Source organism: Camelus ferus, chromosome 9, assembly GCF_009834535.1.
Source record: "Camelus ferus isolate YT-003-E chromosome 9, BCGSAC_Cfer_1.0, whole genome shotgun sequence".
In the NCBI taxonomy this organism is placed as follows: Eukaryota; Metazoa; Chordata; class Mammalia; order Artiodactyla; family Camelidae; genus Camelus; species Camelus ferus.
In genome coordinates this window covers 14,459,099-14,486,173 of record NC_045704.1, presented here as the reverse complement: position 1 = coordinate 14,486,173, position 27,075 = coordinate 14,459,099, and the positions used below count along the sequence as shown (strand labels likewise).

Sequence of the window (27,075 nt, the reverse complement as noted above, 5' to 3'; positions counted from 1 at the left end):
TACGCAAGCGCAGAGTGAGTCTTGGGCGCTCGCAGCTGCCCACTGGTCCTCTGTCTGCGGCGGGGCGGGGCAGGGGCCGGGCCGTGAGGATGGCGTGCGCAGGCGCAGAACCGGCTTCGGGTGCGTGAGGGGCGCTGGGGACCGGAAGTGGAAGCTTTGGCGGCGTTTAGTGAGGTGAGGGAGGCGGGACGGCTGCGCGAGGCCCTGGTGGCGGCGGTGGCGGCTGTAACGGTGGCGGTGGCGGCGGCGGCGGCCGGAGTTGTACCGGGTCGGGGGTAGATTGGGAGAGAACGAGGGGTAGAGGGAAATCCCGGGATGAGGGAATGTGTTGGAGGAGGCCGAGGGGCCCGGAGAAGCGGACAGAGATGGAACCTGAGCGTTCCTGAGAGAACCTGGGGGTCGGAGAGGCTGAAAGAAATAGAAAGAAGCTTCAAGAAGCTGAGGGACCGAGAGACGGAAAAGTTGAGAGAGGGAAGCTGAAAACTAGAGAGATCGAAGGCAAGAGGCTGATGGGTTCATAGGGACTACGAGATAAATGTGGTCGCACCGTGAACTTGGGAGATGGAGGGAAACGTAGAGTGGAAACTGGGGATCAGAAATAGTCCGAAGAGTAAACTGGAAGAAGAACGAGAGGCAGAATCGGAGGGAGACACCGACGGATAGGGAAAGGTGGAGATGGTGAGGTAGGGGGAAATTGACAACAGCTGACATGAAAGGGGTTGAGAGAAGAAGGGAAGAGCAGCTGACGGAAGGAGACTCAAGAGATCAGAACGGAGCGAGATGGATAGGAAATGGGAGATAAAGCCAGACAGATGAAGAGAGTAATCCTGAGGATGGAGAGATGGCGAGGCAGTGCAAATGGAGAAAAGGAGAGAAAGCAAATAGAACTGAGAAGACAGTGTCAAATTTAAAAATGGAGGGTTAAAGCCAGACAATGGAGAAATGAAGACAGGGCTAAATGAAGCCAGAATCCCTAGATTTTAATTTCTCATCTGCTACTTACTACTTAAACTCTGTGGCTCAGATAATGATAGTAGCACCTTCTTAGAGTTGTGAGGAAACCATCTGTGTGTGTGTATGATGTATATGTATGCATATAAATGTATATGAGTGACTTAGAATAGTACCTGATAGATATATGAGCAAGCCCTAAGTAAATGTTAGCTATTGTTGAAGCTTCAGACAATTGGGAGACAAAGTTTTAGATGGAGAAATGGAGAGAGACAAAGAGAGTCATGCTGGAGGAAGAGACAGGGATGGAGACAGAAACGGAGAGTCAAAAAAGGGTTCAAACAGAAAATGAAGTCAAATGGAGAATGGAAGAGGAGTGGAGTCAAAGGAAGAAAGACAGTTGCAGAGAAAATCAGACTGGAAAATAGACTCAGAGTGGAAGAGAATCAGATAAATGGAAAGAGATGGGGCCAGGCAAGGAAAGTCAAGAGAGATGAGGGTGGTGAGCAAGATGGACCAAAAAAGACAAGAACCTGAGAACTGCAGATGGAGGGCCAGAGAGGAGAGAAATAGGGAAAACCTCTAAAAGCCAGAAGCCTAGGAAATATAGGCCAAGAGGCCAAGAGAGCAAGAGATGGTCAGAGACACAGGTACAGAGAAACGAGTAGATCCAGAAAATCTAAAGGGTGACCTAGGAAGAGAGACTCTGAGAGCCACGATGATGCTGTCATTCTGGCCACACGTGCCCGCTTAGGCAGTTAGCAGCCTGAGAGGACTGCACTCCTCCATTTCATTGTCCCTGTCCTTTTCTGAGAATCACTGGCTCAGGATCACAGCAGCCTTTCAAGACCTCTTCCTTTTCCTTCCCTCCTAGAACAGGAATTCCCTCTGAAGCTGCTGTGACAACCCCCAGCCCAGAAAGTGGTGTGCACTCCCCACAGGCTACTGCTTCCGTGGGAAGCCGCTCCGCCAGTTCACACATTCTTCAGTTGAAACCTTTACCTGACTCTGATTACTCCCAGAGTTGGCCCAGGTCCCTCTGAGACTACAGAGAACAAGAATCTCTGAACTCACTTGCATGATGGCCCTGAGAGCCTGAAGGCAGAGTAGGTGAAAGCATCACTAATACCAATATGAAGGTGAATTGTGGCCTTTTGAGCTTACTTTTTCCAGGTTCTGTGCCTGTGGTTCCTCTCACTGTTCTCCCTATGTTAGTCACTGAGGAGAGAAAGCACTGGACTTGAATAGTAGTTACTATTTAGCTTCTCTGTGTCAGGCTAGGTGATAAACACTGCAGTGTTTTGGGATGGAATTGTCCCCATTTTATAGATGAAGGAAGGCTCAAGGGAGTTTATTTGCCAATGGCCACGCATGTAGTAAATGCTAAGGCTGAGATTCAAACCCATATCTGCCTGACTCCAAAGTCTTAACCACGGAAGACTCAGAACACTTTTAAGGCCATAAACTTCTTTAAAAATCTAAGTGGTGGGCTTCCCTCCAGAAAATTGCACAGATGAAGGGATGTTCTTTATGAGTTAGAACATAAATGCAGCTAAGAATCAGAAGCCAAATCTTAAGCAAAAAGACACTTTCTTGTGTAGCTGTGAAGTGGAGGGTTGGAGGGAACTAAGCCTCAATCACTAAGTGATGTTGTCAATCTTCTCCCCCCCTTCTCTCTTCCACTTCTCTCCTTGTAGTCGCTCAGTGACCATCCTTGTGTGTGCCTCACTGTACCCACATGCAGGCTTCCCTGTAAGGTATCTAGGAAAGACTATTTGCTTCAAGAGCTACTGCAAACACTCTGGGTTTCTATCATCCTTGCTTAGTCACTAGATAAAATGAGAGCTTTTCTCTCCTACTAAACCAGAGTAGATTCCAGAGAAAGGCCCTGATTGGCCCTCCTCGGGTCATGTGTCCTCTTCTCAGATCAATCACTGGTTAAAGGGGAAGTAGGACACTGTGATTGGCCAGGCTGTTGTCACTTGCCCAACCAATAGGGGTTCTCTGGCTTAATGGCAGTGGGAACCATGTGGAATCCAAGAAGGGCTGCTCTGGGAAAGAAAGTGTTATCAGACAAAAAAAGAAAGTGCCAGGCAGGCAAAAACAAAACGTGTAATGCAACACTTGAAAAACTGCACTTAATTTGAAAGGGTTCCCAGGGGTCCTGAAGCTCAGTAGACCCCAGATTAGGATCCCTTGCCTTACTCTTTCCCTTGTACCGCACCTCTCTCCTGTTGTTGCCTCATGACCAGGTTCTGCTTTTGACTCTCCTCCAGGTCAAACATCCCCTCCTCCAGAGATCCTTCCCTGACTCCCAAGCATGGTCAGGGAAGGCTCCCACAGGCCCCCTGGCTTCCTTTATCACAGCCTCCATCACTGGGTTGTCAGAGTCTGCTCTGACATGGGACCAAGACCACCTGTGGGGGCTCAGTGTGGTGCTTACAGAACAGCAGGCTCTCAGTAAATGTTTCTGAAAATGAACGTGTCTTATGTTCCCTCCCGCAAGCCTTCAGGGCCCAGGATGAACTTGTGCCCATCCCAGAGATCACCCCAGGAGTCGTGAGGTGCCCTGTGTGTCACCAGCTTGACCTAGGCCACTTTGTCATCGCCTGTGGTGATCCTGGATCACCAATGAAAAGGAAGTTAGCTCTCTGAAGAGGAAGTGCTTTGTTATTGTAGGCCCTGGCCTCTCACTGCAGGCAGACAGCCATGGCAGAGAATTTTTGGTCCAGGTGATCAGAACTGACACCACTTTTGTGACTGTGCCGGGATTAGCCACAGCATGTCCCCTCCCAGAACAAGGGAGGGCAGGGGTCACCGGGACCAACACCGGGCTCCCAGTCAGGAGATGGCCCCGGAGAAATGGAACTGGAATTGTCCAGAGACACGTCGCCTCTTCGAGGATGCCTTCTTCCATGATGAGGGTTATATCCGCCAGGGTTCTGAGGAATGCCAGAAATTCTGGAGCTTCTTTGAACGCTTGCAGAGATTCCAGAATCTCAAGACCACCCGGAAGGAGGAAAAAGATGCTGGCCATCCCAAGCACAGAATCACTGCCCTGGCGGACCTACCTCGCACTTACGACCCGCGCTACCGCATCAACCTCTCTGTCCTTGGCCCTGACACTCGGGGCCCTCGGGAGCTGGGCAGGTGCCTGCCCCCGGAGAGAGTGTCCGAGTTCCGCCGAGCCCTGTTGCACTACCTTGACTTTGGCCAGAAGCAGGCTTTTGGGCGGCTGGCCAAACTGCAGCGTGAGCGTGCAGCGCTCCCCATCGCCCAGTATGGGAACCGCATCCTGCAGACGCTGAAGGAACACCAGGTGGTGGTGGTGGCAGGTGACACGGGCTGTGGCAAGTCCACTCAGGTGCCCCAGTACCTGCTGGCTGCTGGCTTCAGTCACGTGGCATGCACCCAGCCCCGGCGAATTGCCTGCATCTCGCTGGCCAAGCGCGTTGGCTTTGAGAGCCTCAGTCAATATGGCTCGCAGGTGAGTGGGACCTAACAGGCTTCTGGTTTTTCCCTTGTGATCTTGTGGAATAAGTTGCTGACGGTATCGATAAAGTTACAGAAACACTTAACCCTTTGAACCAGTGATGATTCTTCTAGAAATTTATCTATAGATTGGCCTGGATATGGTCCAAATGACAAAAGCACTAACATTACCCAGGGTAGCACTTTAAGAGTTAAGAAATTGGAAATGCCTAGATGTTTATCAATCTTTTTTCCCCAGCAGTCACAAAAAAGGAATGGGAATCCTTCTTACTAATGACTTCTAGGGTTCTAATCCTGGCTCCACCACTTAAGTGTTGCTGTTGAAGTTACAAAACTCAGTGGGGAGGGTATAGCTCAAGTGGTAGAGCGCGTGCTTAGCATACACCGTGTCCTGGGTTCAATCCCCAGCACCTCCTCTAAATATAAACAAATAAATCTAATTACCCCCCCCGAAAAAAAAATTTTAAAAATACGTAAATTGAAGTTATAACACTCAACACAAAAGAGGGCACATAAATATAGAGCTCTGAGAAATTTCATAAGTTGACTGCTTATGTAACTTGCACCCAGATTAAAAAAAAATCAAACTTACTAGCACCCCAGAAACCTTGTTTCCACTTCCGGGTACTGCCCTGAGGCCCCAGGAGGCATCACAATTCTTTGTGGTAAGCTATCGTTTGAGTGCCGGATTGATTATCACACCTGCGTTCATGAGAGACGATCACAGATGACTTTTGCCTCTCGTTCTTACTTTTTCTAAATGGAATCAAAAAGTACATTCACTGTTGCCAAGCATGGCCTCTGTTACTGTTACTCAGTATTAATTTTGTGAGACGACTCTGTGGTGTAAGCATGTGTGTGTGCACTGTTCATGCTGCTCTGTGGTATTCCGCTGTGAAAGCGCCACAAGTATTTGTCCCTTCTACTGTTGGTGGGAATTTGGGAGATTTCCAGTTTTAGGCTCTTGTGAATGGTACTGCTGCCAACATTCTATAGCATGCCTTTTGGTGTCTTTTTTTTTTTTTTTTCTATTTTTAGTTTTATTTTTTTAAATTTTTTCTTATTTCATGCTCATATAATTGCATCTTTTTTGTTTTTTTGCATTTTTTAAAATTGAAGTATAGTTGATTTACAATGCTATGTTAGTTTCTGGTGTACAGCATAGTGATTCAGTTATACGTATATATATGTGTATATATATTTTTCATTATAGGTTATTACAAGCTATTGAATGTAGTTCCCTGTGCTATACAGTAGGACATTGTTGTTTATCTATTTTATATATAGTAATGTGTTTCTGCTAATCCCAAACTCCTAATTTATCCTTCCCACCTCCTTTCCCCTCTGGTAACTGTAACTTTGTTTTCTATGTCTGTGAGTCTGTTTCTGTCTTGTAAGTAAGTTCATTTGTGTCATTTTTTCAGATTCCACATGCAAGTAATATTATATGATATTTGTCTTTGTCTGACTGACTTCACTTAGTATGACAATCTCTAGGTCCATCCATGTTGCTGCAAATGGCATTATTTCATTCTTTTTTACGGCTGAGTAGTATTCCTATATATATGTGTATATATGGCACATCTTCTTTATCCAGTCATCTGTTGATGGACATTTAAGTTGCTTCCATGTCTTGTCTATTGTAAATAGTGCTGCTGTGAACATTGGGGTGCTTGTGTCTTTTCAAATTAGAGTTTTCTCCTGATATATGCCCAGGAGTAGGATTGCTGGATTATATGGTAACTTTTAGTTTTTTAAGGAATCTCCATACTGTTTTCCATGGTGGCCGCATCAAATTACATTCGCAGCCTTTTGGTATATATTTTTGTTGGGTATATGTCTAAGTGGGATTGCTGGGTCATACCAATTCTTGTTATGGTTAATCTTTTTCATTTTAGGTTATCCAGTGGGTGTGTAGTGGTATCACATTTTAATTTGCATTGTGGGTGTCATTTTGTGTTTCCCTGATGACTAAGAATGTTTAACACATTTTCATGTATTTTTTGGTTATTTGGAGATCCTCTTTTGTGAAGTGTCTGTTCAAGTCTTTTTCCCATTTGTCTTTTGTAATTTTTTGTCTTTGTTCTTGACTTACAAGTCTTTACAGAAACTGAATATGAGTCCTTTGTAGAATTTGTGTATTGCAGATCTTGTCTTCTACTCTGTGAGTTCATTTTCTGAATGGAGTCTTTTGATGATGGTGCCCCATTTAAATATAATACAGTCTGTCATTTTCCTTGTATGGTTGGCACTCTGGGTGCTGTTTAAATAATTTTTGCCTACTTTAAGGTCATGAAGATGTTCTGTTTTTTCCTAACAACTTTTCCATTTAGAACTGTAATTCATCTGAAATCAGTATGTGTGTATATGATGTGAGGTAGGGGTTAAGGTACATTTCTTCTCACTTGGACTTTTTAGCGGGTTACCTTGGCTGAGTGACCTCAGTTTTCCCATCTGTGAGGTGGGCATAATAATAGTGCTTACACCGTGTGGTGACTGTGAGGATGAAATGAGTTAATATACATAAAGCAGTCAAAGCAGTTCCTGGAACACAGTAAAGATGTAAAGAAAGATTAATCATAACTATTCTAATTAAGTAGTATCATACGCCAGGCTCTGTGCCAAGCACTTCCTCTGCATTAGCACATGTAATTCTCACAGCATCTAAGAGGGAAAAATACATATCTGAGGCATAGAATTGCTTGCCCCAAGTCAACGGCACTAAGTGGCAGAGGTGGCATTTGAACCTAAGCCCGTTGGACTCCAGAGTTTGATGTGGGACATTTGCTCAGATTTTCAATCTGGGGTGGGTGAGGGGTGGTGGCCCAGGCCCAGGGTGCTCTCCTGACCACCCCCCACCCCCAACCCCAGGTCGGCTATCAGATTCGTTTTGAGAGCACACGGTCGGCGGCCACCAAGATCGTGTTCCTGACCGTGGGGCTGCTCCTGAGGCAAATCCAGTGGGAGCCCAGCCTGCCCCAGTACCAGGTCCTGATTGTGGATGAAGTCCACGAGCGACACCTCCACAACGACTTCCTCCTGGGTGTCCTGCGGCGCCTGCTGCCCACCCGGCCCGACCTCAAGGTCATCCTCATGTCGGCCACCATCAACATCTCGCTCTTCTCCAGCTACTTCGGCAGCGCCCCTGTGGTCCAGGTGCCGGGGAGGCTCTTCCCCATCACGGTCAGTGCCCCCTCACCCCCAGACTGCCCACCTGGTCTCTGGCCAACCTGGACATATCCCTTCTCTGCTGCTCTGTTTCCCATCTCTTCTTTTTCTCCTCCATCTCTTTAATTAAGGATGTTCTCCCCTTGCCTCTCTGTTTTTCAAAGCTGCTATTTTCTTTTTTTAATTAATTTAAAAAGAAATCAAAGTATAGTCAGTTTAGAATGTTGTGTCAATTTCTGGTATACAGCATAGTGATTTAGTTATATATATATATATATAAATATATTTATATTTAGTTATATATATATATAATATGTATTTAGTTATATATATATATATATATATATATTCCCTTTTCATATTCTTTTTTATTGTAGACTATTACAAGGTATTGATTACAGTCTCCTGTGCTCTACAGTAGGACCTTGTTGTTTATCTATTTTGCATATAGTAGTTAGTATCTGCAAATCCTGAACTCCCAATTAAAGCTACCATTTTGTGAGTATTTACCATGTGCTGGGTAGAGTGACAAGTGCCTGTTAGATGAGACCCCAAAATTTAAAGGCTCAAAAAATATAGAAATTAATTTTTCTTGTATTCCAGTCCTGCTGGTCCAGGCTGATGGGCAGCTCTGTTGCACATGGTCATTCAGGGACCCAGGCTCCTCCTTCCTCATTGCTCTACCACCTCGTCGGGCAGGGTTTCTCAGACTCAGCACTGTTGACATTTGGGGCTGGATAATTCTTGGTTGTGGGGGCTGCCCTGTGCATTACAGGGTGTTTAGCAGCCTCCGTGGCCTCTGCCCACTAGATGCCAGTAGCTTTCTCCTCCCTTAGCTGTGAGAAACAAAAATGTCTCTAGATGTTGCCAGATGTCCCATGGGGGTACAGAGCCACCTCTGATAAGAACCACTGTCCTGGGGGAGTTGTCCTGATTTGTGTGGTCAGAGGTTGAAGAGGGAAGGAGCCAGAGGCCAGGGAAAGCGGCTTGGCTTTAGGCTGGACATGACCTTGCATCACTAAGCCCCACGTAGCTGCAAGGGAGGCTGGCAAATATCAACTCTCTCTCTGTCTCTTTCTCTCTCTACGTGATGGGTGCTCAGGAAGAAAACAGACTTACTGGGGACCGCTGTGGGTCTCCCATACCTCTCAACACACATGATCTCACCCCATGCTCATAGCAGTCCTAGGGGTAGGCTCGTCTCCACCGTGTTTCATAAACCTGCCTGCCCACCTGAGACGCAGCTATTGCTTAAGAAGCTGAAATCAAGAAACAGACCTTTTAGATGAAAAAGAGGGAGTTTTTTGGTACTCATGAAAAATAATGTTTTTGGGTCCTCTTACAGTTTGCTTTGTCCAAGCTAGGCAGAGATCCTTTTTAGCTCTTCAGTTTCCCCAGCAACTTCTGCCCTGAACTTTCCCCGCATTTCTCGACCTATTTGCTATGGCCTGCGTGTGGGTTTTATCAGCCATGACATTGATGATCACAGCTGACATTTATCAAGTGTGTACTGCACGCTGCACAGTGAACAGCAAGAGCTTGCGTGAGTCCCTCACCACAGCCTTGGTGGTTCTGGGCGGGGAATTACTTCCCTTCCTTCTTTCACCCATAAAGGTAAAAATGAAGCTCAGGGGTGTGAAGTCCCTGGTTCATGGGACAGCTCAGGAGTGACAGAGCCAGGATTTCAGTCCGACTCACAGACAGACATGGCCCTGCGCTGGGTAGATTCTGTTTGTCCTTCTCCAGATCTCCTTTGCCCTTGCCCAACTTCCTGTCTTCCCTGGGGAGGCCCGTCTGTATGGATGGCACTAATGAAGCCCTGCCCCTCTGGCTCCGGCTGGCCAGTGGGGGAAGGAGAGTAAAGCCCCTTCCCTCCAGGTCTCTAGTGGGCTGTGACCCTTACCTGAAGTCACAGCTCCTTTCAAGATGTCCCTCCACACAGCTGCCTCCTTTATGGTTTTGATAATCCCTCCTTCCTCTTGTACCTTGGGGCCAATGATTGATAACAGTGCTGAAGTTCCTAACACCAGGAAATGCACTGTCCCTTATGGTTTCGCAGTCTCAGTGCCCATCAATCTGTCTTCTAAGTAGCCATGAAAAAAAAAGTGAGGATGCTTTCAGAGAAGTGATTTCTAGGGTTTTAATACTGGCTCCGCCCCTTACAATTCTGTAGGTCATTGTTGGAGTTACACTCCCAACACAAAAGGGTGCATGTGTCCCCAGGGAACAGTTCAATTGATTTTCACAAATTAAATGCCTGTTAGAGACCAGCACCCAGATTTAAAAAAACATCAAACGTTACCAGCACCCCAGAAACCCTCCAATTACCTCGACACTTCGTCCTGTTACTATATCCTCGTCCAGTTATCCTATGTGAGTGTGCCGTCTGCTGCCTGACTGATCTGTGTCTTCTCCGTCAGCCTGTGGCCTCCCAGCCACATGGCTCTGAGCTGGGATGACACGGTGTGCCCCTGGCTGGGGCTGTCTCCTCCCAGGTCGTGTACCAGCCACAAGAGGTCGAGCCGACAACGTCCAAGTCGGAGAAGCTGGACCCGCGGCCCTTCCTCAGGGTGCTGGAGGCCATTGACAATAAGTACCCTGCTGAGGAGCGGGGCGACCTCCTGGTCTTCCTCAGCGGCATGGCAGAGATCAGCATTGTGCTCGAGGCCGCCCAGACCTACGCCAGCCACACTCAGCGCTGGGTGGTGCTACCGCTGCACAGCGCCCTCTCCGTGGCCGACCAGGACAAGGTATCACACTTGGCCAGGTGGAGTGGGGCGGGCGGGGGTCTAGCCGTGCAGGGCAGAGGGGGAAGAGGGGTTGGGAGTGGCTAGTGCAGGGCCGAGGTGACACCACCCCTCAGGGCTGTGGGTGGCAGAGGGGCTGCTCCCATCTTTGGGTGGGGGAGTATGTGTCAGGGTGAGCTTCCTGATGAGGCCAGAGGCATTGGAGCTGAGCCTTGGAGGACAAGGAGGACTCTGAGTAGGAGAAGAGGGAGGAGGGCAGTCTAGTTGGGGGAGCACCTGGAGCAAAGGCCTGGAGGTGGGAATCTGTGAGTTGGGTGTGGGGAAAGATGGTGAGACCTGGAGTGGTAGATGGTAAGGCTGGAGTGAAAGGGAGCTGGGAGAGAGGCCTTCGTGTCACTGTCTTAGTTACTTATTGGCATGTAATGAATTACTCCAGAACCTAGCAGCATGTTGACTGTTCCGTTCAGTATCTCACACAGTTTCTGTGGATCAGGAATCTGGGAGGGGCTTAGCTGGGTGGTTTTGGCTCAGAGTCTCTCATGAGGTTGCAGTCAGATGACATATGGGGCTGCTGTCATCTGAAGGCTTGGCTGGGGCTGAAAGATTCTCTAGGGGGCTTTCTGAGTGTCCTCACAATAGGGTGGCTGGCTCTTCCCAAGAGACCAGAGCAGAAGCCACAACATTGTTTATGACCTAGCTTTGGAAATCACGAACCATCATTTCTGCAGTATCCCTTGGTTAACGCGGTCTGCCCTGTTCAGGGGGAGGGTACTGGGAGTGTGTGAATCCCAGGAGGCGAGACTCCCCCAGGCCATCCTAGGGCCTGACTCCCACAGTGCCCTTGGGAAGAATCCCTTCAGGTCACACTTGGTCGTTTAGTGATTGAAGAAAGAAACTTTGAGCACCTCCTTAGTGCCTCCCTTGGCACTAAGCGTATCCCAGCCAAAGTATGTGGAACACTTGCATGCTGACCAGAGTTCTGAGATCTGTACCCGCCTTGTCTCTCATCCTCATAGCTGCCCTATCTGCCAGGTCCATTGTTGTCCCCATTCAACAGATGCAGAAACTGAGGCATAAGCATTTGTGCAAAGTCATATAATTGGCAGAGCCAAACTAATTTGGTAATTTGGTACGAGAGCCCATGCTTTTAACCAGAGGTTGGCAGACTTGCCATAAAGAGTGCATGTTTTTAGGTATTGTGGGCCGTATGGTTTGTGTATAGCTGCTCTACTATTACAGCTAGAAAGCAGCTCTAGACTGACCATATGAGGCTGTGTTTCATCACAACTTGATTTAGAGGGGTGGGGATAGCATGCATGAGATCCTGGGTTCAGTCCCCAGTGCCTCCATTAAAAAATTTTTTTTAATTAAAAAAAAACAACCTTGGTTTACAAAAATAGGTGGCAGGGTGGGTTTGGCCCACAGGCTGTAGTTGCTGCCCACCACTCTTAACCACTATGCTCTTGGGTCCATGAGGAGGGTGTGTGCAAAGGGCCTGGGGTGAGAAAAAGTCAGGGCAGCTGGGGAACTACACTTGAATTGTCTGCATCCAGATTGTGAAGGGGAAGTCAGGAGAGATGGGACTGGAGAGTTGGGCGGAGTTAGACCACCAGGGGACTTGAAGACCCAATGTGGTGCTCGTATTTGTCCTGAGTGCTCTGGGGGGTCATAGAAGCGTTCTGAGAAAGGTGGGGGCGGTGCCAGTTGTGTTTCAGCAGATTCCTCTGCTGCATATGAAGGATGGATGGGAGGGGATGAGACCAGAGGCCAGAAGGCCAGAGAACAGGGAGGAAGCTGGGCAGGATCCAGGTGGAAAGCAGGGGCCTGGACCAGGGCAGAGGCTGTGGGTTTGGGGAGGAGGGAATGAAATCATGAAATGTTCAAGATGATCAGGTGTGGCTAGATGTATGAGGAGGGAGGGAAGACCTAGGGCAGCCCCAGTTTCCATCCCTGGTGACCCGGTAGATTTTGCGCCATCTGTGAGATGGGGACCTGAGGAGGAAAGGGTTCAGTGGAAGGAAGCTGAAGCTGTTTTATACATATGGGTGTGAGGTGCTCCAGGAGGTATTCAGGAGGCCGCGGGACACACGGGTCAGTAAGGGCTGAATTAGCCCCCAGTGCTGCCTCTTCACTTTCTCCCAGGTATTTGATGTGGCCCCCCCTGGAGTCCGGAAATGCATCCTCTCCACCAACATTGCTGAGACCTCAGTCACCATTGATGGGATCCGCTTTGTAGTAGATTCTGGTAAGGGCTGCCCCCTCAGCCACCCTGGGGACCTAGAGAGAAGTGTGAAGTCTGGAGATGTGCACATGTCCGGAGGGAACTCCACACTGAAGCAGGGAGTAGGTAGTGTTTAGGGCTGTTTGCCTGATACCTGGTAGGTGCTTAATAGTATTTGTTGAATGACTGAACCTCTGAATGGGTAAAGGCTTGAATAAATAAATAAAAGATGTGTCAGTGAGGAAACTGAAGAGTACATTAACAAAGTGGCACTGTGGGGCCCAGAATGACCTATTGGTTAGTGTTACTGGAATAAAGGAATAAGTGAGGGTGTCTGAATGAATGGCCGGGTCAAGGGCCAGGCGTGTGGAGGGCCCACGTGGCTCCTGCACACACGTTCCCTGCCCACCCAGGGAAGGTGAAGGAGATGAGCTACGACCCACAGGCCAAACTGCAGCGGCTGCAGGAGTTCTGGATCAGTCAGGCCAGTGCGGAGCAGCGGAAGGGCCGTGCAGGCCGCACGGGCCCTGGCGTCTGCTTCCGCCTGTATGCCGAATCGGACTACGATGCCTTTGCCCCATACCCTGTCCCGGAGATTCGGAGGGTCGCCCTGGATGCATTGGTGCTGCAGGTGAGACAGGGGCCAGGAGGGGACTGGATCCTGAGTGCCAGGGAGGAACCTGGGAGGCACTGAGACAGGACAAATCCCAGGGTTTCAGGGTCAACAGCTCAGGGCTGCCTGGCCACTGGGGGGAACCCATCCCTTCCAAACATCCGATCACGTGTTGAGGGGAGAACTGTTGTCCTGGATGCACGGGGTCATAGGCAGAACCTCATGACTCGGTGCTTTCAGCTGTGACAGGAAACCCATCAAGAAGTGGCTTTTAAGACCAGGGTTTCTCAATACGTTCTGTGTCACGGCTCATGTCTCAGTAGTTAGTTTTGCTTAGATTAGGCAGCTGTGACAAATAGACCCACTCACAACGGCTGTGTTCTGCCAACACAGCAGAATGTTAGTCCTCAGGTTGGCGGGCAGCTTCCTTTATTAGGGGACCGAGGCCTTTTCTGTTTTGCATCTCTGTCATCTCCCCAGGGCCTCTTCCTCATCGGCATCAGCCAGCGAGGGGGAAGGAGCGTGGGAGATGGGTTCGGGAGGGTTTGAGGGCCAGGTCCACAAGTGATGCGCTTCCCTTCTACTCACCCTGGTTGGGGCTCAGGCCAAGGGGTTTGGTTCTCATTCCAGATGAAGAGCATGAATGTAGGGGACCCCCGAACCTTCCCCTTCATCGAGCCCCCACCACCATCCAGCTTGGAAACGGCCATCCTCTATCTCCAGGACCAGGGGGCCCTGGACAGCTCAGAGGCCCTCACCCCCATCGGGTCCCTGCTGGCCCAGCTGCCTGTGGACGTCGTGATTGGTGAGGAGCCCCCGCTGGGAGTGAGTGTGGGACACCATTGTGAGTGACCCAGAGGCAAGCCTGTTCCTTCTCAAGGCCCTGTCCATTCATTCACACGTCCTCTGTGCCAGGCACTGTTCAAGCAGCAGGGATATGGCAGTAAACAAAACAGACACCTCTCTCTGCACAGTCTGTTCCCAGCCCCACCCTGGTACCCATCTCTTGCGGTTGTAAGGATGTCAAAACTGCCTGCCTCTTCCTCTTGCTCTTTCCTGAGTCATTCCCTGCCCCTTCCGAGGATCTTGCTGACCGAGGCGTATTCATCTTGCCTGATTCCCCTGACATAAGACATTCTGTATCTACCAGCAATCCACGGCCCACAGAATATCCCCAGCTGGGTTCTACCACCCGGGGCACCATTTCCCAAGCGTGATGCTCAAGGGAACCTCCTGCCTATGTCAGTATCATTACAGTCCCCATCACTGCCGCCCGCTGGAGCTCCAGGACGGGCAGGAGGCTGGGTACCACCAACCTTGAGGGCCGCCCAGGGCTGTGAAGGTGGTTATTTTTGTTTGTTTTAGAGAGAAGGGGGCTAGTGCAAGGAGATCTGAGAGGAAAGAGAATGTTCTGTGGTCATTTGCTGTGTGTCAGTGGGAGACTTTATGGCCCTTATTTAATCTTTACCTGATGAGAGGAGGGCCTCCGGGCACCCCTGTTGTGCAGATGAGGAAACTGAGGCTCAGAGGAAGGCTGTCACTCGCTTACCCAGGGTCGTGCAGCAGGTAGTTGGTAGGCACGCCCCAGCCAGGCTGGCGCCGTCGGCCCCCAGACCCTGCGGGGCAGGAGACACAGTGGTGCAGTGCTGGGCAGCTCTGGGCCCAGCTGGCTCAGTCACCGGTCATGCTTTGTGCTGAGTGGAACTCTGAGGGCTTCACCAGTGAGAGTTCCCACCCCCAGCAGGTAGTGCTGCTGTTAGTCCATTTCACAGATGGGGAGATGGAGGCACAGAGAGGTGGAGGGACTTGCCCGAGATGACAGAGCCAAGGGGGTTCTGGGACAGCTTTGTTCTACTGCCCAGCTTTATCTTATGATAAGTGTGACAGAAACTTTCTGGAAAGGTCGGCAAGGGGAACAGTGAGGATGGGTCAGATGCGTGACGTGCAGGTGGAAACTGTCTTTCATCATGTTGGGGTGTGATTCTGGGTTTGATTCTGTCCCTTGGTGGGCAAGGTGGAGGGCGGGTCCGGGGGCGCCCCGAGGCCCTGAGGGCTCAGCGTGTGTCCGCCCACAGGGAAGATGCTGATCCTGGGCTCCCTGTTCCACCTGGCGGAGCCCGTGCTCACCATCGCGGCTGCCCTCAGCGTCCAGTCGCCCTTCACCCGCAGCGCCCAGAGCAACCCAGAGTGTGCGGCCACGCGGCGGCCCCTGGAGAGTGACCAGGGTGACCCCTTTACGCTCTTCAACGTCTTCAACGCTTGGGTGCAGGTGAGGTTGGTGGCAGGGTGCCCTGTTGGGCTGTCGTTCTGCAGAGGTCAGACCTCCCTGAGGCTATGGCTCCTCCTTGTGCCCCTCTGCCCACCCCAGGGAGGACCACTGAGCCCTCCACAGACCCGGCCTGCCTGGGGAGGACCCCATCTCCACCACTGATGCGACCAGCACAGGCAGAGGCCCCGGCTTGAGGGGGAGCCTGGGTTTCTAAAGCACTAAAACCAGTACCATCTGGAGAAAGTGCAGACACCTTAGGGTAGTGTCTGTATATGGAATATGTGTTCCTTGACCCTGCCTGGTTTGGTCCCGGGCAGTGCTGGGGACCTGGTGGTGACTAAAACTACCTGCCCCTGCTCTCCTGGGGCTCACAGTCCAGTGCAGGGAGACAGACCCGTCCCTGGACAGTGACCACCCAGCATGGGGTGTGATGGGGAGTCTAAGGGACTGGAAGATCCCAGCAGGGGGTGTCTGCCCCAGTGTGGTCTGGGAGGGCTTCCTGTAGGAGGGGGCAGTGGGGCTGAGACCTGAAAGGAGGAGGAAAGCAGGTGTCACTGAGGGAACGCTGGCGGGTCTCCCACCTGCCTCACCTCCTCCCAGTGGCTCACACTGGGCTCGCCTGGGCGGTGGGTCAGCACCCCTGCCCCTTCTCCCAGCTGGCCAGGCCCTGACACTGGTGTCCGGACCCCCACCCAGGTGAAATCTGAACGGAACAGAAACTCACGCAAGTGGTGCCGCCGCCGGGGCATAGAGGAGCATCGGCTGTACGAGATGGCCAACCTGCGGCGCCAGTTCAAGGTGAGGCCCAGGCTGAGGGGTAGGAGCCAGCCTGCCCTGGCACATAGGGCCAGGAGCAAACCTGCGGACGGGGGTCAGGGGGAGGCGGAGTGAGAATATGTGTGAATACATTCCAGAACATGGTCTTTCTCCTCCTCCGACAATCATTGGAGTCCCAACCTACACCCGCCTCCCCCACCATCACACAACCAGGTATTGGGGATGGTGGGGGGTGGGGAGGGCAACAGGGTGGAAATCCAGGAGGGCTTCCTAGAGGGGTGGACAGGACAGGCAGTCACATGACTCATTCTCATGAAGAGCCTCGCCCTCTGGAGCCGGAGTGCTGAACTGGCTGCAGAGGCTGAGTGCTGGGACGCAGCACAGAATGATGGTTGGGGGCACCAGATCTGGAGCCTGAGATCTGAGCTCTGCCATTTGCTGGCAGTTCAACCCCGGGCAAGTTCCTGTGCCTCTTGGGGCCTCAGCCTCTCCCTCTAAAAAACGGGGAAACTAAAAATTGCCCCTGCCTCTGGGCGATCTCGTGAGGGTTAAATGAGTTAATACACATAGAGCATTCAGAACAGGGCCTAACACACAGGTGGTCTCATACAAGTGTTTGCAGTTTTCATTGTTATTATTATGTGGTTCTATAGCTTGTTCCTGTCATTAATATTCCACGGGCGTTTTTCCATCTGAGCACAAAACGATCTGCTGCTGTGTACTTTTCCGCGGCCGTGTAGCATGCCATGGAATGAAAATAAAATAAAAGAATCCCTGGTGTAACTGTTCCCTGTGGCTGCAGGAGGGCAGATCGAGGCCCAGAGTGGGCGGTCGCCACCAAGACCTCCCATGCAATAACAGGGATCCCCACATTGGTGACCACTGATGTCCCAACCATTCTTGGCATCCCTCAATGTCTTTGACTTTCTAAAGGGCAGCGGCTCAACCATTGTTGGGCCCCAGACACTGAGAAACTAACCCAGTAGGGTCTCTGGGAGGCTGTTTACAAAGGCGTGGGCAGGAGGTCTCTAAGGTGCATCAGAATCCCCAGGAGAGTCTTGTTGTACCCAGATTCCCCGCCCACCCCCCCGACACGGACTCAGTCCTTCTGGGATGGGGCCCAGGTCTTGGCGTTTCTGACAATTTCCCAAATGATCCCAGCTGCTGCTGCCGCCAGCCAAAGCACCGCAGTCAGAACCAGGAGTGTAGAAAACCCTCAGGGCTGGTGCAGGCCTGGAAGGGCAGGTCAGAGCATAACTGGAGCCCGGAGCCGGCTGTGTGGAGAGTTCCTCAGGAAGGACCCTGGGTGATGATCGCCTGGCCTCCTCTCCTCCCTCCTGTCCCCAGCCCAGGCATTCCATTGACCGGGGACAAAGATAGCCTTTCACGGAACAGTCATGTGCCCAGCACTATGCAAAGGCGTGCTCTTGTACAGTCCTGTTCAGCCCCAACAGCCCCAACAGCCCCAGCAGGGAGGTCCTGGGAGGGCCCCCAATTTCTGTTTGAGGAGAAGTGCTGTTGTAGGGGTGAGATCACTCGCCAGCCTGCTACAGGCCCCAGACTGGAACATGCATCTCCATCTGGAGCCCACTTGACTGGCCCTGGGTCCCTCACTTGCGCCCCACCTGCCCCCAGGAGCTGTTGGAGGACCACGGGCTGCTGGCTGGGGCCCAGGACCCGAAGCCAGGGGACAGCTACAGTCGGCTGCAGCAGCGCCGGGAGCGCCAGGCGCTCTACCAGCTCAAACGCCAGCACGAGGAGGGCGCAGGGCGCAGGCGCAAGGTGCTGCGGCTCCAGGAGGAGCAGGATGGCTACTCCAGTGAGGAGGACCCAGATCGCACAACCTCCCAGGGGGCCGGCGACAACGTGGACATCCAGGTGGGGCGCTGTGGGGCTGTCTGGTGCCTGGAGCCAACGGGGATGGAGTTTGATAGAGGTGGGACATGGGCTGTCCTGGGGTCTGTGGGGATATGGTTCTGCCCTGACCTCAGGAGACAGTTTTCTACGGACAGGAGTCTGCAGAACCCTTTGGATTCACGTACCCTAGTCCAGGCCCCTGGGGTAGCGGGGAGGGCCCCTCAGGAACCCACCTTCCCCCGTGTTGCCACCAGGATGTGAAGTTTAAGCTGAGACACAACCTAGAGCAGCTGCAGGCAGCTGCCAGCTCAGCCCAGGCCCTGACCCGGGACCAGATGGCCCTGCTCAAGCTAGTGCTGGGCCAAGGCCTCTACCCACAACTCGCCGTCCCGGACCCCTTCAACAGCGGCCGCAAGGACTCGGACCAGGTGGGCCTCCTTCCCTCTCCCCATCCCCTTAGTGTTGTCCGTCACCCCTTCCCAGCGCCTGCTCTGTGCTGGACACAGTAGTGACCGAAACAGCCCTGGCCCTGCCTTCATGGGACTCCAGTCCAGTGGAAGGAACAGGCCTGTTCCCAGACAGATGACCCAGAGCGGTTGGGGCTGAGATGGGGACCTGGGGGCTGAGAGAACAGAGAGGGGGACCTGACCAGCCTGGGAGAGGATCAGGGAGGGCTTCCTGGAGGAGGGAACTTCTGAGGGGAGACATGGAAGTAGGAACCTGGCAGTGGGAAGAGCAGGTCCGAGGGCCTCCGTCACCCGGCCCCACCTTTGACTTCTCCAGATCTTCCACACCCAGGCCAAGCAGGGCACCGTGCTGCACCCCACCTGCGTCTTCGCCAACAACCCTGAGGTGTTGCACACCCAGGAGCCGGAGGTCAGGGGTGGCGAAGGAAGCCGAGGTACCGTGAGCCCAGGCGGGTAGGGAGAAGCCCTCCACTGGGATGCGAGGGGCAGGGACCGTGACCTTGGGGTGCACCTCGCCATCTGGGGTCACCCCCTTGCTCCTCCCCACACCCCTCCTTCGCTGGGGCTGCTGATGTGGTACCTGCGGGTCCCAGGAGCCAGACCTCACTGGGTGGCCTTAGCAAGTTCACCCCATACTCAGCCTCATGCTCCTCCTGGTGGTGCTGGGCCTCGAGCCCCATGGCTGTTCCCGAGGCCTGCGGTTTTAGCTGGTAGAGCAGTGCCTGCCAGGAGGCATGTCCCGGGAGCCCTGTGAACTTCAGGGTTTGGTCGTCCTGGGGGGGGCTCCCCCAGCCCCAGCATTTAGTCAGTTGGATTCCTTTCATCTAGTGGGATCTAGGCCTCCAGTGCTGCCTGGATGAGACCAGTCCCATCCTGGGCGCCCCTCCTGAGGTGCGCTGGGGTGGGAGTGTCCCCCCGGCCACCTGCAGGGCTGCTTGTGTGCTTTGTCCCTTGGTTGTAAAGAAAGTAATGTACTGTATTAAGATGGTAAATAGTAACCCCCAGAGGATGAGGTTTGTAATTTTAAACACCAAAGATAGAATTTGAAATTTTCTTGTCTAATCTTTAACTGCTATGAATTCCTAGTCGTTTTACTTTCTTCTTCTTATATTGTTTTTCTCCTTTTTGAATTTTGAAAATTCCAACATCTTCAAAGTAGAAAGCGTGACAAAGCCTCCGCACCCTCACTCAGCGGCATCTACCAACCGCTTTGCTTCTGTCCCATTGCTTTTTTTCCCTTTTTCCTGGAGCATGTTAAGGCAGGTCCCAGACATCATACCATTTGATAATAATAATGATAATCATATTCATAAGGACTGTTTTTTGCATCACTGTAATGCTATTATGTTCCCAACAAAATTGACAATACTTCTTAATATCACTGAACAGCCATAGTTGCATTCAGCCTGGCAAAGTATTTAAAAAATAAGCCCCAGACATTTTATCGTTACACACGAGTGTGTTCGTTGTGTGGATGTGTGATTATCCTAGAGGAACCGGCAGCCCGTTGGGGACGACGGGGTCGGGTGGGGGATTGGAGGTGGGATGCTGAGCTGACCTCTTGACCCTTTCAGATGACAAGGACAAGATGAGCAGCAAGCACCAGCTCCTCACCTTTGTCTCCCTTCTGGAGACCAACAAACCGTACCTGGTGAACTGTGTCCGCATCCCTGCTCTCCAGGTGGGTCTTTGCCCGGCCTCCCTGCCTCCCAGCTCCCCGTTCTGTGACTGTGTCCCCAGGGCAGGAGGCACAGGGTAGGTATGAAGGGGCCGCCTTCCCCACAGGCTGGCACAGCATCAGGTCGGCTGTTGTCTTCTGTTTTTTGTATTCATTCGTCACCTGCTGAGCGCCTGCTGTGCACCAAATTGTGGAAGGCACACGAGACAAGACCTGGTCCCTGGTGGTTCCTGTTCTCCCCCTGCTCTCTGGGGCTCACATCTGGCAGGGGAAGATGGACAGTAGCAATAAACACAGTACAGCACTAAATGATATGGTAGCAGGTGATAAGAGTTGGTGGAAGAATAAAGAGAATAGGATAAGGGAGTAGGGGGTTTGAGGGGGAGGGGAGGGGCAGGTTCTAGTATGAAATTAGTAGATCTGGGTGGGCCTCTTTGAGAAGGTGCAGCCAGGCAAAGACCCATGGGAGGGAGGGAGCCATAGGGATCTCTGGGGAAAGAGCATCCTGGGCAGAGTGGAAAACAAGTGCAAAGGCCCTGAGGCACCATATGCCTGGTGTGTGCAGGGAACAGCTGGAGCAGAGTCAGTGAAGGGGAGAGCAGCTGGAGAAGAGGTCAGGGAGGTGGGTGAGACTGGATTCCCCCTCCCCACCCATCACCACAGGGTTCTGAGCAGAGCTGGGACAGGGTCTGACATGGAGCTGAGGCCAGGAGGCCAGCAAGGAGGGTGACTGCAGTCGTAGGACAGGAGAGGATGGCGGGTGCACCCAGTGGAGGCTGAGGACGCGCTGAGTTTGCAGATATACTTGTTTATGTGTCTGCAGGCCACCCCGTGGTCCCAGGCCCAGCCATGGTTCTCGTGGTTCTCGCCGATAGGGGGACAGACGAGGCTGGGGTGGGGATGGAGAGGAGGGTGTGTCAGTTGCCTCAGCCACACAGTGAACAAGGGGCTGAGCCAGAACTCAGGGCCACGGGCTGCGCTGGCAGCCTCCCCCCATCAGATGAGTGTCCCCGTTACCTTGACCCCCTCGCTTCCATCCCAGGGAACGCAGAAGGAGAAGAGAAACCCTTTGGGCTCCCAGAGCCTCCGGAGATGTTGCTGACACTGTGAGGCCCACTGACACCATGAAAGCTAACTCTGAGCTGCTCCATTATGTATTCATTCAAATGTATATTGAGTGGCCACATCGTGCCAGGCACTAAGGACTCTTCTTGGTGCCGGGGATGCAACTGTGATCAAAATGGACAAAATTCTCAGGGTTCGTGGGGCTTGTGTATGAGTGGGAGAGGCAGACAGTAAAGAGAAACACAAATAAATATAAAGGACCAGGCCAGGCACTCGTATTGGTGCCAGACTGGAACACAGCGGCCTGTGGGGAGGAGTGCTGGCGGTCAGCCAGGACTTCAGGAGAGAAATGCGTTTGCAAGCCGAGATGTGGCCTGATATTTCAGTCTCCCCAGCCCGGTACAGTTCGCTATGATAGAGAAATTTTAAACAGGCCCCAAAGTAGACAGGATAGCCCATTGAACTCTCATGTTCCATCACTCAGCCCCACGTACCATCCACCTGTGGCCAGTCCTGCCCCATCCACTCCCCCAACCCTGTCCTGGAGAATTTTCCCCAACATCTTGACAATTTTCAAAGAGAAAAGTTGAAAGAAGTGTGCAGCGACCTCTCGTACTCCCAGTCCCCAGTCCCACAGAGAACATTTGGTCTTTGCGTTATCACCTCTCCGCCCGTCAGTCTGTTTTAATAGGTGGGTTTTCTTTCTTAATTTCTGGGTACATTTTAAAGAAAGTTGCTGACATCAGTGTCCTTCACCCTTAAGTACTTCAGCCTGCTTCCCGTTAACTAGCACTCAACATTTGTTTGGATATCTTGAGGATAAAATTTATTGTGACACGTCCACATCAGGTCCACCGTCTGAGGAGTATTGACAGGGGCATGCACGTGTAGCCCCCACCCTCAGCAGAAGGTCAGCTCCATGGGGTGAGGACTTAGCCTATCTTGTTCACGCTTGTATCTCCAGCACCTGGAAGAGTATCTGGCACAGAGTAGGAGTGTGGTCAATATTTGCTGCAGAGCTGGCTGGGTGGGTGGGCGGATGCCTTGGAGAGACAAGTAGATGTCTGGATTAGGGGGTGGGGAGGTGAATGAGGGCGGCGGGCAGGAGCCCAGGCCGGTGGGGGCCTCTCTAAGATGGCTCCCTGCTCCTCACACCACCGCCCGTCTCTCTTCCAGTCCCTCCTGCTGTTCAGCCGGTCCCTGGACACCAATGGTGACTGCTCCCGCCTGGTGGCTGACGGCTGGCTGGAGCTTCAGGTGGCAGACAGTGAGAGTTCTGTCCGGCTCCTGGCAGCCTCCCTGCGGCTCCGGGCTCACTGGGAAAGTGCCCTGGACCGGCAGCTGGCCCACCAGGCCCGGCGGCGGCTGGAGGATGGAGATGAGGAGGAGGAGGCTCCGGTCCACCGCAAGGAGGTGGCGGCCCTGAGCAGGGAGCTGTTGCAGTTCATGGCATCCAAGGTACCTGCCACCTGGGTGCCTGCGCCCCATGGCCGGGGTGGGGGGGCTGTCCGCCACAAAGATTAAGGCTCTGGAGGGCCCAGTTTCCGGCTTATCAATGTGGGGGTTTTCAAACCAGAAAGGTTGATGACAAGCCCTAGGTCACACAGCTGGTCAGGGGTTTTGATCCTGGGATTGGAGCCAGGATTTGATCCCAGGAGCCTGGCTCCAGAGGCCACGCCATGAACCGCTGCAGCCCTCATTCACCGGATGTTTATTAACACCTGCTGTGCGTGGGGTGCAGGTTAACCCTCATTAGCAGTTAAGGGCTTGCAGGATGTGAGTGGGGCGCTGTAGGGTTCCTGTCTATTTGTGGGGGACAGACAGGAAGAATTGGATAGAGCAGATTTGAAACTAATCCCCTACCTCTTAAGTGGGGATTGAGAATTGATCCTGATTCTACTACATGTGGATGGGGTGGGAGAGAACAGTGCAATCCAGGATGGCTTCCTAGAGGAGTGGAAGAACCCAGTGAGCCAGGGAAAGGGGAACAACCTGATGTGCCAGGGAAGGAGGGGCAAGGTGGCTGGACTTGAAGGCCATACTTCAGGTCTGAATGTGTTCCCACAAGTGATAGGGAAACAGAAAAGGGGACCTGGGGAAGGCAGGTGAGATGGGGGATGGGGTACCAGAGCATGTTTTAGACAAGCCTGTGGTAGTGAGTATCTGAAACCATGTTGTGATTGGCTTAAGCAGTTGGCCCCCATAACTGAGAAGTCCAGGGGTGGACTTTAGGCACAGCTGGATCCAAGTGCTGTGATCATGTCTGTGTGAGTTTGTCTCCTCTATCTCCTGCATCTTTTCTCAGGTTTCCTACAGCCTCCGGCGGCTCACAGGGCTGGAAGTCCAGAACCTCTACGTGGGACCCCAGACCATCACGGCCACCCCTAGTCTCCCTAGCCGTCTTTGGCAGCTCTCCCCCATGCCCCCACCCTACCAAAGGGGGCTACGCAGTCACTGCCTTCCTCACCTACAACTGCCTCACGGTAAGATTCCACCCCACCCCCAACCATATTCCAACTTCATCCAGGGATGCGGTTTCAGAGCGGGGTCTGCCAGCCCCGAGGGCTTCTGGGAAGGTCCCAGGCTGGTGGTGGGGGACAGGGCAGATTGCCAAGCCCTGACACAGCCTGGCTGTCACAGAGTGACGCGGACTTGTACAGTGACTGTCTCCGCACCTTCTGGACCTGCCCCCACTGCGGCCTGCACATGCCTCTGACACCTTTGGAGCGCATCGCCCATGAGAACACCTGCCCTGAGGCCCCGCGGGACGGTCCTCCAGGTGAGGCCAGGGCGGTGGGGGCTGGGGCACTGTGTCTGCCAGCTGTCCGTCCAGCCTGTGTTTGTTCCCTCGGCACCTGGGCATTCACTTGACACCTTGGCGACGCACGACCTCAACCCTCTGCCCTGGCTGGAGCCACCTCGTTCTCATGTCTTTGTGTCTGTCTGTCTCTGGTCTGTGTCGCTGCCTCTCTGGTCTGCATCTCTGTTTCTGTCTGTTTCTCTGTGTGTCTCTTAGTCTTTTCTCTGCCCCACAGCTGTCTCTGCCTTGGCCATGCCCATCCTGTTGTCACCCAGGGGACGCCGCAGGGGGCAGACCCCGACGCACTGCCTGCTGCATTGCGCCACATGCCACACCCTGGGGCTTGTTGGGAAGGTGGCAGGGGGGCAACGTAGTCCCACCCCAGGGCTCTCTCTGTTTCTTTCAGCCTCTGTGTCTCTTCTTTTGTCTTTCTTTCTACCTCTCTCAGCCCCTGGGACACAAAGTAAAGACTTGCCTCTGTAAGTGTATTAATCAAGGAAGGCTTCCTGGAGGAGGCAGATCCAGAGGCTCCAGCCCTACAAGTGCCCAGGATTTTGGGTCGAGGGTGGTGTGAGCACACCATGGAGCACCCCCCTCACAGCCTCCCTTCTCCTCTTCCTTAGGGGCTGAGGAAGCTGCCCCTGAGCCCCTCCAGAAGGCATCTGCCCTGCAAAGGCCCTACCACTGCGAGGCCTGCCAGAAGGACTTTCTATTCACGCCCACAGAGGTGCTGCGGCACCGGAGGCAGCATGTGTGAGCCCAGCCAGTCCCTGACCAGGGCCAGGACTTCTGCCCAAGCCCCCAGCTGTGGCTCAGAACTGCGGTCTGGTCCCAGCCTCACAGGGAGGGAGCGTGAACACATGAATAGTCTTACGTACAGACTCGGGTCCTTTAGCCTGCTCCTGCCCAGCCAGAAAGTAGCAGCTGCCCCTTTTTGGTCCTCCCCACAGTCTAACTGTCATTCCTTCTGCTGCAGCAGGCCAGCTGAGGTGTTCTGGTGTGGGTGTGGGAAGTTAAGGCTGAGCAGGGACTTCAGGTTCCATGTACAGGATCTGGGAGACCCTGCATCAGCCCATCTATGTGTGTCACTTTGAGAACCGGGCAAGGTCGGGGGGTGCTCAGGGTTCACTCGGGCCCATAGGCTGCACTACCAGACCCACTTCTGGCATCGTCACCAGGGCCATTCCTGCTGTGAGGTCCGTGGGCAGTTCTCAGCTGTCCCCTGTGGACTCCCCGGCCATGCCTCCCCTACAGATGTGATAAGGATAGGGGATGCCGAGAATGACTTGATGCCAAGAAATTCCATAATTCAGTTGAAATGGAAAAATGTCTTGAAAGACACGAACTGCCAAAGCTCACTCAAGAAGAAGTAGATTAACTGGACAATCCTGTGTCTCTATTAAGGAAACTTAACTGCTAGTTACAAACAGAGGACAGGCTTGGGTGGGTTCACTGGTGACCTCCAGCAGACGGGGAAGGAAACTGACACAGTCAACAACAGCTCATTTACAAGGTGGAAGAGGACACCTCTGGGCTGGTTTGATGAGCCAGCGTTGCCCTAATGCCAGAACCAGAGTTGGACAAGACGTAGACACGAAAGTCCATCCTAAACATTTGGCAGCCCATGTTCAGCAATACATAACAAGAACGGTCCATCGTGGCCAAATGAGATTTATTCTCGGTGTACAAAGTTGGTTTAATGTTTGAAAATCAATCAGTTTGGTTCACCATATTAAAAATAGGAAATGCACTTGACAGATTTTAACATCTTGTGGACTTGGGTAAACCCCTTGACCTCTCTGCTCCACTATTTTTTTTTTTCCCTGACAAATGAACACAGCTAAACTGTGCTTTTCCCAGAGGTTTCATTTTGATATAGAAATCTTGGAAAGCATTTATATGTATGTATATATATATATTTTTTTTTTCCCTCGAGTATAAAAGCAATGCATGATTTTCTCAGGTGGGTATCGGAACCTAACTAGAAACCACTCCAGGTGTTTTAAACAGGAAGGGATTTAACATGGGGAATTGGGTGCTTACAAAACCAAGGGAGGCTAGAGTAGCGGGCTCTAGTGCAGGCCCTCAGGTACGATGCCCAGGACGACAGCACAGAACCCACGTGCCAGCAGGGTCCTCTGGTCTCAAAAGCACTCAGCCCTGGCTGTGACCCTGGGGTCACTTCTGCCATCCACATCTCTGGAGGGACTGTCATTGCTGTAATGGTTCTACACCCAGAATCCAGCTGCAAGGGTGTCTGGGAAATGCGGTTGCTGCCTCCAATTTCTGCTGCGAGGAGGTGGGTGGAGGTCAGCCAAGCCCACCCAGGGTCAGCAGCAGTGAAGACCGTGGGAGGACATGGAGAAGAGGCAGAGAAGCAGATAAGGAGGAAGATGAAAATCTACCATCATTCACCAGTCCACGTGTAGACTGAGAATCCTGGTGACCATCCTCCCACGTGCCATTCTCTGCCTGTGTTTATACACATTTTGAAACCACTCAGGGTCCTGAATGACATTTTGTGTCCTCTCCATTTAATACTTCTCTGTGGCTAATCATGAGTATTTCTCCAGCTCATTGTAAGTTCTTGTAAAATTAGATTTTCTAGAACCTGTGAAATATCCTGTTGTTTAGTGTGCCATTCAAATCATTGTTAAAAAACCATTTCCTCTTCTGCCTTTTGCCTGTTTCTGGGTCTTTTCTAATAATAGCAAACAACTCTGCATATGCCTTTTTGCAGGAATTTTGCCTGGATTTTGGATTCCTATTTTTCTTCTCCATTATAGAAAATTTGGGAAAGCTGGAGAAGGAAGGAAAAAGAATCCTCTAGAATCCCCCACCCAAGAAACTTTGGGCATAGGGTTAGTTTGATGAACCCCAGCATGGAGGGGGCGGATCCTGTTTGCTTTTCCCACAAAGCATCAGAACACAGACATATCCCAGTTATTACAGGTGTGTCTGACCCTTTGG

At 52.3% G+C, this 27,075-nt stretch overlaps 1 protein-coding gene across 1 annotated transcript; it reads left to right on the top strand.

The window, feature by feature from the left end:
* The first annotated feature begins 182 nt into the window (after positions 1-182).
* Positions 183-26,782, top strand: DHX34 (DExH-box helicase 34). Its single transcript, XM_032485684.1, is given in 18 exon segments — positions 183-275; positions 3,458-4,438; positions 7,315-7,626; positions 10,107-10,361; positions 12,501-12,603; positions 12,993-13,210; positions 13,823-13,997; positions 15,268-15,461; positions 16,158-16,259; positions 17,874-18,116; positions 18,350-18,523; positions 18,879-18,996; positions 20,137-20,243; positions 22,482-22,763; positions 23,611-23,700; positions 23,702-23,788; positions 23,946-24,084; positions 24,729-26,782. Coding segments are annotated over 17 exon segments (3,438 nt in total). The 5' UTR covers positions 183-275; positions 3,458-3,733; the 3' UTR covers positions 24,863-26,782.
* Positions 26,783-27,075: the final 293 nt, after the last annotated feature.